This window comes from Saimiri boliviensis, chromosome 7 (assembly GCF_048565385.1).
Source record: "Saimiri boliviensis isolate mSaiBol1 chromosome 7, mSaiBol1.pri, whole genome shotgun sequence".
Classification (NCBI taxonomy): domain Eukaryota; kingdom Metazoa; phylum Chordata; class Mammalia; order Primates; family Cebidae; genus Saimiri; species Saimiri boliviensis.
In genome coordinates this window covers 26,519,833-26,535,572 of record NC_133455.1, presented here as the reverse complement: position 1 = coordinate 26,535,572, position 15,740 = coordinate 26,519,833, and the positions used below count along the sequence as shown (strand labels likewise).

At 42.7% G+C, this 15,740-nt stretch overlaps 1 protein-coding gene across 5 annotated transcripts in view; it reads left to right on the top strand.

The window, feature by feature from the left end:
• The window catches only part of RFX4 (regulatory factor X4), a 183,032-nt gene that overhangs the window by 124,554 nt on the left and 42,738 nt on the right, over positions 1-15,740 (top strand). For all 5 annotated transcript variants that reach the window (XM_074402290.1, XM_010340247.2, XM_074402292.1 and 2 more), the window contains 3 exons: positions 8,231-8,331; positions 10,655-10,713; positions 14,563-14,707. In XM_074402290.1, the coding sequence (XP_074258391.1) occupies positions 8,231-8,331; positions 10,655-10,713; positions 14,563-14,707 (305 nt within the window). The remainder of the gene's footprint in view (positions 1-8,230; positions 8,332-10,654; positions 10,714-14,562; positions 14,708-15,740) is intronic.

Below are 15,740 nucleotides of genomic sequence, written 5' to 3'. Positions count from 1 at the left end.
TATGAGTTGGATATGTAATCATAGTCCTCTGTCTGCAAAATTTTCTTTAATGTTTCTCGTATTGTAGTTCTAGTGATAACGGATTATTTGTTTTTCTTTGTCTGAAGAAGTCTTTATTTCTCTTTCATTTTGAAAGATACTTTTCACTGGTATTCTGAATTAACAAGTTTTTCATGTTTAGCATTTTAAACATTTCGCTCCATTGTTTTTGGCTTGCATATTTATCGTCTGTACATCTTGGCTCCTCTGTAGGAAGTGCGCCTTTTTTTCCTTGGATGCCTTCAAGATTTTCTCTGTCTTTGGTTTTCAGTGTCTATCTTTGGATTTCAGCTGTTCAACCATGATGTGTCTCAATGCTTTGTGTTGCTTCCAATCCTGCTTGGGGTTTTCTGAGTTTTGGCTCTGTGATATATTTCATTATTTTTGGAACATACCCATCCATTATCTTCTTCTCTACTTTTTCTCTTTTTTCTCCTCCTGGTATTTCAATTACAAGTATGTTAGAGCATTTGATACTGTCCCACAACTCTCAGATGCTTGATTTTGTTTTTTCTCTACTCATTTTTCTCTTTTTGTTTTAGATGGAGTAATTTTTATTGACCTATCTTCAGGTTCACTGATTCTTTCCTTTGCTATGTCAATGCTACTAATGAGACTATTGAAAGCATTCTTTATCTCCATCACTGTACTTTGTTTTTATGTCCATTTCTAACACTGCACTCTTTTAAAAATAATTTCTGTGCCCTGGCTGGGTACAGTGGCTTACACCTGTAATCCCAGTGCTTCAGGAAATTAAGGCAGAAGGATCACTTGAGGCCAGCCTAGACAACATAGCAAGACCCTGTCTCTACAAAAAAACTTGGCTGGGTATAGTGGCTTGCCCCTATAGTCTAGCCACTCAGGATGCTAAGGCAGGAAGATTACTTGAGCCCAGAAATTTGAGGTTACAATGAATTATGATACAGCTTGGATGATGGAGCAGGACCCTGTCTCTAATAATTACTACATTAATTGTTAATTATTAATATTAATGTAATAATTATTACTATGTATTCTTCTGAAATTCTTCCTCTGTTCATGCTTGTTTACCTTTTCCATTAGAGACTTTAACATACTAATCATAGTAATTTTAAATTTTAAATCACCTGGTTATGTTGATTATTTTATTTCTTGATTTTCTGGTTATCTCATAATTTTTATTGGCTGCCAGTGTATAGAAAAGTAGAAATTGGGATAAATAGTACTTATGCCTGGAAATGGGCATGCCTCTTCCCCTAGGCTCTGAATATGAATTGAGGCAGTTTATTTGAGAGTTCATTGCATTTGGGTTTTGTTATTCCTATAGTTACTTTTAATGTAGCACAGATTTAAATTCTTCTGGGGTACTTTGTCCTTAGATTGGAAGTTTGTTGGGTTATTTTCCTTAATGTGCCTTCTCCTTTACCTTTAGGCATTCCCTATGCACATGGTTGCTTAAGACTTGGCGCTTGTTAGCCTGATCAGAGCTGGAAATAGGGATGCGGGTTCTCTTTTGTTCAGCCCTGTTTTAGTCTTAAGCAAGCCCTGTGCTTTGGATCTGAGTTGAGCATTCTCAGTCATCTTGTCTCATTGCAGAGACAACTCTCTAGTGGTCTGAGCCCTTGGTGGTTTCTACCAGGGTTAGAGAGCTTTCTCTTCATCTTTCCTCCACCTACAATGGGTCTTCCCTATTCCCTGGAGTCAGTGTTTTCTGCTCTTCCCCTAGATAATTGAGGCTTTTGTTCCATGAGGGGGAAAGGTCTTGGTGGAACTTCATGCTTTTTCCACAGCAACAGCTGTTCCCCTCCTCCAAACAGTACCTCTGAGAAAGGCTTCTTCTGCCCTCCTGTCCTGCTCCAGTCTTCCTCATGAACACCTGTTGAAGACTGTGGAGAAGGGCTTGCAAACAGATGTGAACTTCCTTTGTATCTGTCATTCCCAGAGCTCTATACTCTCATGGTAGTTGATATTGGCCCATTAGAAATTTGTTAAAAGTGTTAGCAAAATTTATTTTGCCCACTTGTATGTAATGCCTTGTTTTCTTCCCTCTATTGCAAGTGAGCCAATCCCCAAGTCCTTCTCTCATTGGAGGTGTCTTTCTTTCCATAAACTCCAGGCTATGTGATTGTGACCTCAGCTCTGATGGTTTAAAGTTATACTTTTGTATATTATTTAGCTTTTTCTTGTTATGGTGGGAATGATACTCTTTCCAACTTTCCACTTTCTATGTGGAACAGAAACACATCCAAACAGGCTAACAGAGGTTACCTCCAGAGGGGATTATGGCCAAATTTTAGTCTCATCCTTTTATGCATTATTCAAATGTTCTACCTTAAGACTGAATTTCAATTTTTATAATAATATGTATATGACTATATTATATATATACAGGACCCATTTAAAGGCTTTTTGTTATTAAAATTTTTCTCAGCACTGATCAAGTGAACTGTGGCCAAATCTCCACTTATATTTTGTACCACAAAGGTATCTTCTGAAGACTTAGTAAAACACATCTTTATAAGAAAGATTCACATTCTTTTAATAATGCTTTATACACACATGCCATTTGCTGTTTAGTATAAGGCAGTTTGTGGGGTACAAATCAAATGCTAACTCCTGCCTTCCTATCTATAATTGGCTTATTTTTTATAGATGTGGAGGTTAAAGCTTAAAAGCTGAAATGAGGGGTGAGCATGGTGGCTCATGCCTGTAATCCTAGCACTTCAGGAAGCTGAGGCGGATGGATCACTCAAGGCCAGGAGTTTGAGAACAGCCTGGCCAATGTGGCAAAATCCTGTCTCTACTAAAAATACAAAGTAGAAACCCCATCTCTACTAAAGACACAAAAATTAGCTGGGCATGGTGGTGGGCACCTATAATCCCAGCTACTTGGGTGGCCAAGGCTCAAGAATGGCTCGAATCCAGGAGCCGGAGGTTGTACTGAGCTGAGATGGTGCCACTGGACTCTACAGCATGGGTGACAGAGCAAGACCCTGTCTCAAAACAAAAAACAAAGACTGCAATATGACTTGTCTTCCTTCATCTGCAAATAAATGAAATAGGATTCAAACATTCATTCAAGAGAACCACAAATATTCAGTCATTCACTAAACAAATGTTTATTGATTACTACAGTGTGGTAAGGGACTGTGCTAGGTCCCAGAATACAGCATTACATAAGATAAGCATGCTTCCTGGTCTCACTGAGCTTACAGTCTATCAAAGGAGACTTTTAGAAAATTACATGATTAAATAATGCCATCTTTGACTTACCAATCACGTGCCTTTTTCATTAAATCAGGAAGACAAAGTTATTCAAAAGATCAGGCTCCAACTGAGAGCTGCCTTTTCACAGTTTTATATATTCATTCATCCCTCAAACTTGTTTGAGTGCCTTTTCTGTACCAAGCCCTGTGCTTGGCTTCATGGAAATAAGAATTGGCACTATAAGTTCTCACTTATGACCCTGGACAGGCCCAGGCTGAGGCACAGCTCCCCACCTACTAGCTCAGACCCATCCCTTCGTTTATAACTCAGAAGAGCACACTGAAACTCAGGGGAATAAAAAAGACACTATAATAGAGATAACCATGGATCATACATTCCCATTCATGGGAAAGGGAAATCACTTTCAATCTGGGGTATTTCACTTCTTCCAAGTAATCTCAGCACAGTGGTTGTTAATAACAATTGGGTAAGAAAGTGTGTGTGTATCCATGTGCATGGGCCTGTATGTGTGTGGTATGAACAGGGAGGAGAAGTCAAAGAAGCAAAGAAAAGACTGAGGACCAAGCCTGAAATGCTGAAGGAATAACAACACCAGTCAGAAAGGCAGAGGGCACTGGAGATGGGGAGCAGCAAGGGATGTAAAAGTGCGCAATGTGGGTACTTTTATCAAAGTGGAGTAGGACCGTGGCTATGAGTCAACAGATCTGGGCTTGAATCCTGGCTCTGCCACTTGCTGCGTCTCCTTAGACAAGTAAAGTAACTTTTGTGAGCCTCGATTTCTCACTTCTCTGTTGGTACTAACAATAGTACATACTTCTAGAGCTGAGATGAGGATTAATTAAGAAAGTACATGTGAAGTGTTTAGTGCTTGGCACATTGCACTCATTAAAGGGTAACTACTGTTCTCACCATTGTTGCAGCTGCAGCAGCATCACTGCTGATGGCCATTCAGGGAGCTGTGAGTGTGGATTTAAGATGTAGGAGAAGGGTGAAGCTGAAGCTGTAGACTTGGCAGCACCTGCACAAGAGGGAGGAAAAGTGTGTCTCTAGAAGTGGAGGACAGACCCTGGCATCCCAGCCTAGGGAAGGAGATAGGAGGTGAAAGAAAAGCAAAGGAAGGAGGCGAAGCTGTAGGTGGACACCCACAGAGGACAGTATGTCAAGAAGGCATAGATGCTGCAGGAGATGGGGCCAGCTGGGGCTTAGGGAGACATCTGTTAGACCAGGTGATCAGGAAGGAAACTGCTATCTGGGGCAAGAGCTTCCAGGCAGAAGAGACCGCAAGTGCAAAGGTCCTGGTGAGGTTCGCAAGGGCCTGGAGTGTTGGAGAAACAGGATGGAGGTCAGTGCTATGGGAATGGAGTAAGCTGGGGAGACAGTGGGAGGAGCTGCAGCCAGAGATAAGGAGGGTGGGAAGGGAGACAGTTTAGACAAGGCCCTGTGGGAAATATATCTGAGGCCTGTTGTCCATCTTGGGATGGAGAACCATTCATTTGTACAGTTCACTTAACAAGCATTTCTTATGTGCCTACTATGTGTCTGGCACCATGCTAGGTGCTGAGGATACAGTGATAAGCAAAGCAGGCATAGTCCCTGCCCACTGCATGAAGGGTGCAGTGAGAAAGATGTACATTGACCAGATAATCACACAAGCTGGTACACAACAACAAACTGTCACAACTGCATGGCCTTTCAAGAGGAATCACTGGGGTGCTGACCTGGTCCACGGGCTTCAGGGAAGGTTTGCCTATGGAAGTAACATCTAGTTTGAGATTAGCTGAATAAGGAGGAGCTGAGCACGTGAAGAGGAAAGAGATGCTCTTGGTTGAAATAATGCCAGGGGTCAACCAGTTGAGGAGAGAGAACCAGTTGAAGGCCAGAGGTCTAAAATACAGAGAAAGGGAGAAGATGCAAGGTGGGGTCTTGGGGGCTGCAGCAAGAATTGGGGTTTTTATTCTAAGAATAATGTGAAAACATTGAGGAGTTTCAATAAGAATTACAGGTGTTTTGGAAATGTCCCTCTCACGATACGGAAGATGAAATGGAGGTGGGAAGGTGAGCAGGGCAGGATGGACTCAGGAAGCTATTTTAAGTCCAGATGAGAGATGATGACAGCCTGAACTAAGGGAAAAAGGAAGAAAAGTGGCTGTGCTTGGGAAGTAATTTGGAAGCAAAATCTGTAATACGTGGTAATGGAAAAACAGACTGCACTCAAAACAGTGTATGCAAAACTGGATACTTGCCTAAAGAAATTGTAACTGAATTTAATCAAGTCTTTAGAAGCAGATGGGTTGGATGGGTAGATTACGTGACCCTACAAGACAGAGCTCAACCAAACCAGAGTGTAGGACATTCCGGGGAACAAATATCATGATGTTACCAATAAATAAATGGCACAAAATAGGGAAAAAAGGGTTTAAGAAATAGAACAGTGCAGTGTTATATCTTTCATGCAATGTGTGGACCTTGTTTGGATTCTGATTCAAACAAACTAAACAGTGTCTTTGGGAGAAATAGAGAAATCCGAATGCAGACTGGGCTGTAGATGATATTAAGGAATTATTGTTCATTCTGTTAGATAAACTAACGGCATGGAGGATTTCAATGTTGCACGCACATTGTGTGCATGTGTGTGTATACACATACACATATGTATTTAAACCTTGCCAGTTAGAAATGCACAATAAGTTTTTAGGGGTGAAATGACATCTTGGATTTATTCAAAACACTCCAGAAAAGAAAAAGTGAAATACAAGATATTAAACCGGCAGAAATGATGCCAATTGTTGAAGGTGGGTCATGGGTTCTTGGAGGTTTATTATGCTGTCTATCTTGGGATATGTTTGAAATTTTTGAAAATAAAAAAGTTATTAATAAAAATAAAATGATGAAAAGTAGAGCTGATACTGAAATAGAGGACACAAGAAAAGAAGCAGGTCTGAGGGGAAAATAACGAGTTCAGCTTGGAGATCTCTGAGCTGGAGGTGCAAAAGGGAATGCAGATGGTGAATCTGCACAGACGGTGAATTCACAGATTCGGTGAATCTGTGGGCCTGGAGTAATTACGCAGGGAAGGAAGAAAGCTTTGTGAGAAGAGAGCCTAGGACAAGACATGAAGAACTGGAAGGCATGATGACCAGGCAGAAGGCAGGAGTTTTGCAACTGGGGAGGAGCACCCAGAAGGAGGGATCACAGAAGCTAAGGAAGTGAGTGTTTCCAAAAGGAGGGTGCAGGTGACAGAATCGAATGCTGACAAGATGTCAAGCAGATGTGGACCATGATGAGTCCACTGGGTTTGGAATTATGCATGGGGGCTGCTTAGGTGACAGCTGTTTAGGCTAAGATCAGGAGTGAGGTGTGGAGGGAATGGGAGGTGAAGGAAAGGAGATAAAGAATTGGGCAGCACTGTGAAGAAGTTTGTGACATGGGAGAAAGGGCAGTGGCTCGAGGAGATAGAGTAGAAGAAATAAGAGGGTTTTTTGTTGTTGTTGTTTTAAGGTGAGACATTCTTACATGCATTAAAATGATGAGCAGGGCTGGGCACGGTAGCTCAAGCCTGTAATCCCAACCCTTTGGGAGGTCTAGGCGGGCGGAACATTTGAGGTTGGGAGTTCGAGACCAACCTGACCAACATGGTGAAACCCTGTCTCTACTAAAAAGACAAAAAAGTAGCTGAGCGTGGTGGTGTGTGCCTATAATCCCAGCTACTTGGGAGGCAGAGGCACAAGAATCACTTGAACCTGGGAAGTAGAGGTTGTAGTGAGCTGAGATTATGCCACTGCACTCCAGCCTGAACAACAGAGCAAGACTGTCTCCTTAAAAATTGATGAGAAGTGATCCAGTAGAGAAGAAAAAGCTGAATATACAGGAGAAGGGACATCTGTAATGTAGAGTTCCTGAGAAAGCAGCAAGGGATGGCAAGAGGAAAGATCACTCCTGGATTCTATTTGAAAGGAGGAAGAGATGATCCAGGGAGGTAGCTGAGTGTTGATACCCTTCCTTTGTGTTTTTTTTCCCCCTGAGAAGTAGGAGGTGATTCCACCCGCTTGTGGGGAGGGAAGAGTTGGGAGATTAGAGGTGTAAGCATCTTGAAGAAGGCTGGAGACAGTCGTGAGAAAGGAAAGAGTGTGTGACCAGAGAGAAATGGGGTTGCCCAGCAGGGTGGAAGTTGGTGATCTTGTGTCTGACAGTAGGTGAAAGACCAAACCAGGGCAGGCAAGTTGGTGTTGGTGGAAGGCAAGGATGATGTGGATGGTCAACGGGGAGATGTCCCTGTGTCTGGCAAAAACAATGAGGACTTTGTGAAGGACAGTGAACCTAGGCCTGTGAGCAGATGGCTTTGATAACAAGAGCCTGAAAATGGTGCCCAGTGCCCTCTCTAGTCCAAATTCCCATCTTATTGCAACCTACTGCCCTGTTCAATGCTTTGCCTCTCCAGTTCCTTCCTGCCTCCTGTTCTAATAGGGTCTTTGACTCTTGGAAGCTAATATGGTTTCAAGGCCCATGTCACGGTTGTATACTAATTTAAAAATATGCTTTTGCTTCCCAGTTCCCACCAAATGGCAAGCAGTTTGGTAAGCTGGGTGGCCAGGCATGGCAGTTATGTTGCAAACGAGGTTCCTGCCTGCCTGGAAGGATTGGACAAAACAGCTTTCTTAGGCCCACGGCCCACTTTTTCACCCCTCACACAAGCTCTTCAAAAGGATGACGGAGCATATTTTGCTCGCATAAATAGTTCTGGATGCCACCAAGCCTTGCAGTGGGCATCAGTGACCTGCAGAGTACATTCTATTCATGCTCTTCTCAGACCCACCAGTTCTCTGCAGGGCTTGGACTGTTGGCACTGTCTCTGAGGTTGCTATTGCAAATGGCACCTATTGGTAGTAGCCAAAACATGATTAGGGGAAATAAAACCCTCTAGGGGCTTGTTGGGAGGACGTGAGCAACATGCGCAGCACTTAAAACTCATCGTTTCTCTTTCCAGCTTAACTCAGGTGATTCGAAAGTTTGCCAAGCAACTGGATGAGTGGCTAAAAGTGGCTCTCCACGACCTCCCAGAAAACTTGCGAAACATCAAGTTTGAATGTAAGTACTGAGTTGGAAGTGAAATGGAAGAGAGAATTACATTTGAGGCTGGGCATGGTGGCTCACACCTGTAATCCCAGAACTTTGGGAGGCTGAGGTAGGCGGATCACGAGGCTGGGAGTTCAAGACTAGCCTGGCCAATATGGCGAAACCCCGTCTCTACTAAAAATACAAAAATTTGCCGGGTGTGGTGGTGTGCACCTATAGTCCAAGCTACTCTGGAGGCTGGGGCAGGAGAACTGCTTGAACCCAGGAGGTGGAGGTTGTAGTGAGCTGAGATCACACCACTGCACTCCAGCCTGGGTGACAGAGCAAGACTCCATCTCAAAAAAAAAATTACATTTTAGTGCCAAACATTTTACATAGGTTGTTAATAACAATAGTAGCAACAGCTACCATTTCCTGATTGGCTATAAAGCACCAGGTAGTATGCTAATTACTTTACATATATAAATATATTTAATCCTCATAAAATGTTTATTATAGATGGCACACTTCTTTACAGAAGAGGAATCGTGCTTAGAGAGGTACTAAGTAGCAGACAGGATTTTTTTCCCAAGTCTGTCTGACGCTAAAGTTTCTGCTCACCATCACCATCCTCCTTATCTCATTGAATCCTCATGCCACCTCTGCGATGTAGGAAGTAGTATCCCTCTTCTACCGATGAGGCTCTGAGAGGCAAAGAAAGTTCACCCAAAGCCATGCAGACATACAGCTGTAAGTAGGGTCCAGGAATCAAACTCAGGTCTGAGATTTCCTCAAAGTTCCTGCCCATAAAATGGTGGTAGCAGGAGACAGAGAACAGCTTAAGAGCTTCACACATTCTCTGCCTAATTAGAAAGCCAAATTAATATTTCTCATAAAGGGATTGAGACCGTGAACCCTTTCTTTGCTGAGTGTTGGCACCCATTCCCCAGCATTCGTTTCTATTTTTCTGTCTCAATGTGCCTGTGCTTGCAGGGAGACTCATGTACAGTTCATTTGTTGCTGTTAAACAAAGATGAAATTATTATCAGCAAAACAAAGTTTTTAATTCTACATTTCTTAAAGCCCCATTTGAATACAACAGCTTGCTATTATTGCCTGAAATAAGTGCCAGGGAGCAAAATGAAGGCGATCAAATTACCCTCTCTCCACAGGCCAAGGGAGTCCTTTCAGACGCGCTTTGAGGCTGCCTGCAGTGGCCATCACCTATTGATAAAGCCTGCTTTATTTCATGGCTCTCAGCTCTTTTCTTTTCATGAGCACTAAATTCCACATCACAAAGTTAAAGAAAAAGTAATTAAGGAGAAGGATTAACGATTGATCAGCCTGGAAAATTAGAAGTCCATCTGCCCCCTCCTACCCCCATTCCTCCACCCCACACCTTATTTTTCAAATCAAGCCAGCTCTGAGTACAAATTAGAATAATCCTAGGGAAATTTTGACTATTACTTGACCAGTTCAGAAATTACCAAGAAGAATGCTCCCACACCCATTTTATTTATGCCAACAAAATAAACCTGTTCAAAGTTGGTGGCGAGGAGGTTTGTTGGACCTTCCACCTGTGTGTGTCTGGCGGCAGCTGTTCTTCCCAGGAAGCCCAGCCTGGGAGTGTATTTCGAGAATGTGCAAGGGGTGGAAACAAGCCCCACTCCAACGACTCTGTAAGAATGAAGAGAGAGCTAGGGCAGGCACATGTCTCATCTGCATTGAAATCCACAGATAGAAGATCACCCTACTTCAGATTATCAGTCCATTATGTCAGTGTAGGAAACAAGACCTTTTCCTAGCTGCAGTAATCATCAAAACATGCAAATAGGTCATGGAGATCATTTGATAAAAAGGACAGATTATGAATGCAAAGCCAGCATTCCATCCCAGAAGCACCTCCTAGCCCCACACACCGTGGAGACTCAAGCAAGGTTTACTATTAGACATACTACTTTTTAAAGGGGCTTCTTCAAAGCTTCCACTTGATTCCTGCAATTATTTATGGGGAGAAGTGATTGAGCTTGCAATTAGCGAAATGAAAGACAAGTAAATAATTGCTTTTACTCACGGTTGATTGACGCCACCATTTCTCACACCTGCGAGTGTATCGGGTGCATGACTTTGAAATATGTACCCCAAATATCACCATTAGGAAATAGTTGTTGAAGCCCACATGGGAGAACAAAGAATCAAGTACAGGGTTTCGCCAGTGGGTACATGAAATAGGATTGGGCGGTGAGACAAATGGAGGCAAAATAAGGAGATTACTTTTTGAAATCTGCCCCCGGAAAATCCAAGTTAGAATCATAAAGCATGCAAATATTTCAAACTAATTTTTTTCTCCTTGCAGTGTCGAGAAGGTTCTCCCAAATTCTGAGACGGCAAACATCACTAAATCATCTCTGCCAGGTAGCTGTCCTCCATTACATGTTTTAACCACTGCTATCATTGCAAATGAGGGGGCAAATCCACAAAAACACTTCTGCAGGTGCTTTCAGGCTAACAGGGCACTCTCACTATTACTTTTAATTTCTACAGATAAGGAATGAAAACATTAGCCAATAACTAAATAGTTTCAAAAAAATATACAAAATAATTTCTGATATCAATTGCCCCTTAATCTTTCAGATATGTTCTAGGTCCACAGTTCTGTGTTTCTCTTAATTATCCAGCCCAAAATGTCTGTAGTGGTTGAGTCAAAGGATTCAAACAGATTAAGAGAATAATTTGTATTGTTGTATCATCCAAATGAGTTCAAAGCCACATAATATATTCAGTATTTGCCCTATTTTGTTTAGTTTTTCCAGATTTGCATTATCTTTAGCACAAAAGTGACATATGCTTGCTGTTTAAAAAACTTAAAAATATAAGTATATTATGTAAAAGTGGAAGATCCCAATCCATACCCCTATCAACTCCATAGTTATAGCTTGATGGCATATACCTTTACATTTCTATTAATTTTGCACTTCAGCGAAGGGACTCTAAGTCTGTTGAGGCAACCAATTAACAAAATATTAATGACCTTAAAGCAGAGGGGTCAAACCAGTGGCCACAGGCTAAATCTGGCCCTCAGATGTGTGGGGTTATTGTTGTTTGATTTGAATATGTTCAAAACAATGTTTTCACATGGTCACTAACAGTTGAAACTGGGGAGATGACAGATAAACACCCATATTGTCTATAGAAAAATTTCAAGAGCTGTCAACTTGCTCCCAGAGCTGCATTCCCCGGGACAGCTGTCAGCTGTTGGGCCAAGCTTCTTCGCAGGGCTACTATCCTCATCCCACCACCTCTTTCTTTAATGTCACCTGCCTGCCCCCATCCTGTGTTTGTTTGCAGCCTCTCCTTTAAGGTGCTGTTGGTTCTGGGTGGGCCCAATGTCAAGGTGGGAGGGAGGGGTTTCTAGTTAGAGTGGCCTGAAAGAGGTCCCAGGCCAGGAACCAGAAAGTATAACACAATGCCCACATATACCTTACTGCTCCTGTCCTGCCCCTGGCATGGACAGCACAGGGGATGATTTGGAGAAGACCAGGGGAAACTCTTCCAGATTCGTGCAGGCTGCTATAGGGGCTACACCTGGGCATTGTTTTGGTGATGGGGCAGAGCCTGACAAATTAATGGGATTCAGGGAAGAAAATGAATATTGGCCTAACAAAGAAATGTTGCCTTATTTCTGAGGACACATGCCAGCCTGGCCATCTGGTTCTTTTTTTTCCAGCTTGGGAGAGTGGCTCTTGGGTCATATTAGGGAACTAGACATGGCTTTGGTGCCTCCCTCTGGGGATCAGAAAATTTAGAGAGGACTTTGTCCCTTTAATACACATGTAGATAAAAGCATGCACACCCATGCCTATAACCACGTGTTGCATAAGCATGGGGGCACCCACTCACATTCCCTCTCCACCTTCTGCACAAAAACAGTATGTAATTGGCAAATGCCACCTTTCCATCCTTACTGGACAGCTTTCAGACACACTCCCAGATCAGAGGACTGGGGTTAGGGCTGGAAATGAAACACCAGCTATTATCCCAGTGAGCTTTCCTAAACACACACACACAGAGCAAGTCAGACTAAACAACATCCAACTGAAGACTCACCCCAAATACTTAGACTCAAGATTCTCACATCCAGGCTCTTTCAGATACACTGGGCAAGTAAGCACTTGACATTCCCATCTCAGCCACTCACTTCACAAAATCTTTTGGGTGCCGACTGTATACCCAATGCTGTGCTTAGTGGTACTTGTCCTCAGCAGGAAATAAACTAAAAGTGTTAAATGTTACAAAAGAAACAGAATGGAAATAGAAAACTACAAGGCATTCAGGTCCTATGTAGATAAAGTGGTCAGAGATGGCCTTTCCATGGATGTGACATAGCATACAACCTAGAGGGGCTGCTTGGGCAAAGAGGGAGAAGAATGTTCCAGCAAGCAATAACACCACGTGCAAAGGCCTTGGGGAATCAACACAATCATTGAAAGAAGCAATCTGAATAACAGTAGCCACTTTTATTGAGCTCCCTGCACAATGCACTCTGTTTTTCAAACACTATCTCAAGGAATCCGCAACAGCAGCCCTCCTTTAAGAGGTAGGCACTAAGGCCCTAAACACAAGGCCCTAAGAGACACCATTAAAAAGCATGTTCTAAGTGGGGCATGGTGGCTCACGCCAGCATTCCCAGCACCTTGGGAGGCCTAGGAGGGCAGATCACTTGAGGTATGGAGTTCAAGACCAGCCTGGTCAGTATGTCGAAACCCTGTCTCTACTAAAAATACAAAAAATTAGCTGGGTGTGGTGGCATGTGCCTATAGTCCAAGCTTCTTGGGAGGCTAAGGCAGGAGAATCACTTGAACCTGGGAGGTGGAGGTTGCAGTGAGCCAAGATCCCGCCACTGCATTCCAGCCTGGGCGAAAAGAGTGAAACTCCATCTCCAAAAAAAAAAAAAAAAACCCACCACGTTTTAAACACTTGCTTACAGAATTCACTCTTTGGTAAACAGTTCATTTCATTGTAATAAAATAGCTCACAATGCATCTCTGAAGGAACACGTTCAGGAACAAAAAAAGATAGGTACTTATTATATCACATTTTATAGATGAGGAAGCTGAGGTTAATCTACTTGCTGGTCAGCAACAAGGGCAGGATTTGAACTAGGTATGTTGGAATCCAGGACACCTGACCTTTACATTCAGTTGTTTTCATTATCATTAGAGATTCACAAACTCATATATTCTACCTTTGTGACCTTTAAAGAGTTCTACAATTATTTAACTAAGATTTTACTTGTGCTTTGATGGCCTGGATACAACAAGGGGTTGTCAGTATTTACCTTTGCCTAGACATATACAAGCATTAGGAAACCTGACAATATCTTTGTGTATTTTAAATCATTTTTTTATTTTGTAGTTAAAAGACATTTCGAAAACACGCAAGTAAAGGAAATGATGCCTAGATATATATTTTTCTTACCTTTTATCAGTATTGTTTCAACTTGATGATATTGTTCCAACTTGTAAATTTAAGTTCACTAATAAGGGTTCTGTGAAAAAGCCACAGCTTTAAAGAAAATTGGATGTGTATGGCATGTGAACATTCATCCATCCATCCATCCATCAATCCACTCATCCACCTACCCACTAATAAACTACTGAGATGTATGGTATAGTTTCCCTTTCCCCCAACTCAATTATTCATGTTTTCATCATTATAGTTACATTTTTTTTAAAAAAAGCAAAACCAGAAAACTAGAGCACAAACTGCTTCGGAATGTATTTACATGAAAAATACACACTTTGAAATTTCTGGGATTAAGTCAGGCCCAGAGGTAGCAAGAACACTTCTAAATCTCGGCCTGTAGCTTCTCAGGCACTAGAGACACAAGGATTATTCAGCACAGAGCTCCCATCCCACAGGCTTACATCGGAAAGCTGACAGATCTCAGGCTTCATCCTATTGTTCCATGGGGTCAAGACCAAAGGGACTGGAAACAGCAGGGTCTGGTCTGGCCCAGCCCACCCTGGTAGTTTCTTGCAGAGAAAAAGAGATGAGTGGAAAGAGCCACAGGAGAAAACAGCGTCTGCATCTTCTGAGTTATGGAGTCTTCTGGTCCTTTCTTGAAATTGAATTTCTCATAATTTCAAGTTAGTTTGCAAAATACCATAAGCAGATCCATTAACAAGGCATAAAGGAAAAAACAGTGAAGAGGTTTTAACCTCACAATCCATGAGCTAATGAGTTGATTGGATTGGATTCTAGGCATCTCGAACAGTGATCCACAGCGCAGACATCACATTCCAAATGCTGGAAGACTGGAGGAACGTGGACCTGAACAGCATCACCAAGCAAACCCTTTACACCATGGAAGACTCTCGTGACGAACACCGGAAACTCATCATCCAATGTAAGATGTCCCACCAGGGATTGCTGTTCTTCTGTTTCCGTTTTTAAAAGAAAGAAAGAAAAAGTATCTTAGTAAATACTGAAATGGCATCCCCACCCTGTCCTTCTTCCCAGCATCTCCTCCTCCTTATCGTTCCTTTTAAATGAGTCAGTCCAGAAGGAAGAGCTAATTGACTTAAGAGGACATGTGTCAACACTGCTAGGTAAAGAGTATTCTGGTGCAATTGGGCAGCACACAATGTCATGCAAAGGGCCCGACATGTGACCTGAACACCAGCCACAGTTCCATGAAGGTGGCATTGAATATGAGAACAAAAGCTTATTGCCTCTCTCAGTGTATGTCAGCCTGGAGTCAGCTAGATATGCTGCCTATTTTTCATTTGAGGGTCACATGAGTCAGCCCACCTATTGGCAGGTGAACCTTTCAATCATGTTAAATGTTTGAGAAGCAGATGGATGGTGTTTTACTTCTGTGAATATACGTTTATGTCCCAGTGAACAAAGACTTCCAACATGCAGGCTGCAGGTATACTGCTCCAAATATTATCCCAATGTGGACGGGATATTTGCTCACAGTACTAAAGCAATATGAGAGGGCCAGAGAACACCATCATTGTTAGCATATCCCTGCTATTCCTTAGATGCCCATCCCAGCTGACTGCCCAGGGCATCCCCCAGCCCAGAGACCCTGGATCCATCCATTGGCATCTACAGGCTACCTCCTTAATTAGAGAACATGAGGTCAGGAAAGGTGAGTGGGCACTCCTTCCATCAGGTCTCAGAAGGGTGTTGAGAGCATGCCACTCCCACGTTCTCAATGGGGTGAGGCCCAGGATCCCAACAGTGACATTGCTTGGGGAGCGGCAGAGAGGCTCTCCCACCAAGAAGAGGGGTCTTTCTGAAAGCCCCAGGCCCTTCAGATTTCTTAGTATATGCCTTCTGCACTGCTGTCTTGAGGGAACTCTTTCTTCAGCTACCCAGTCTAAGCTTGACATGCCTTTAAACAAATCAGGTTCTCTAAGAGGGTCCTATTA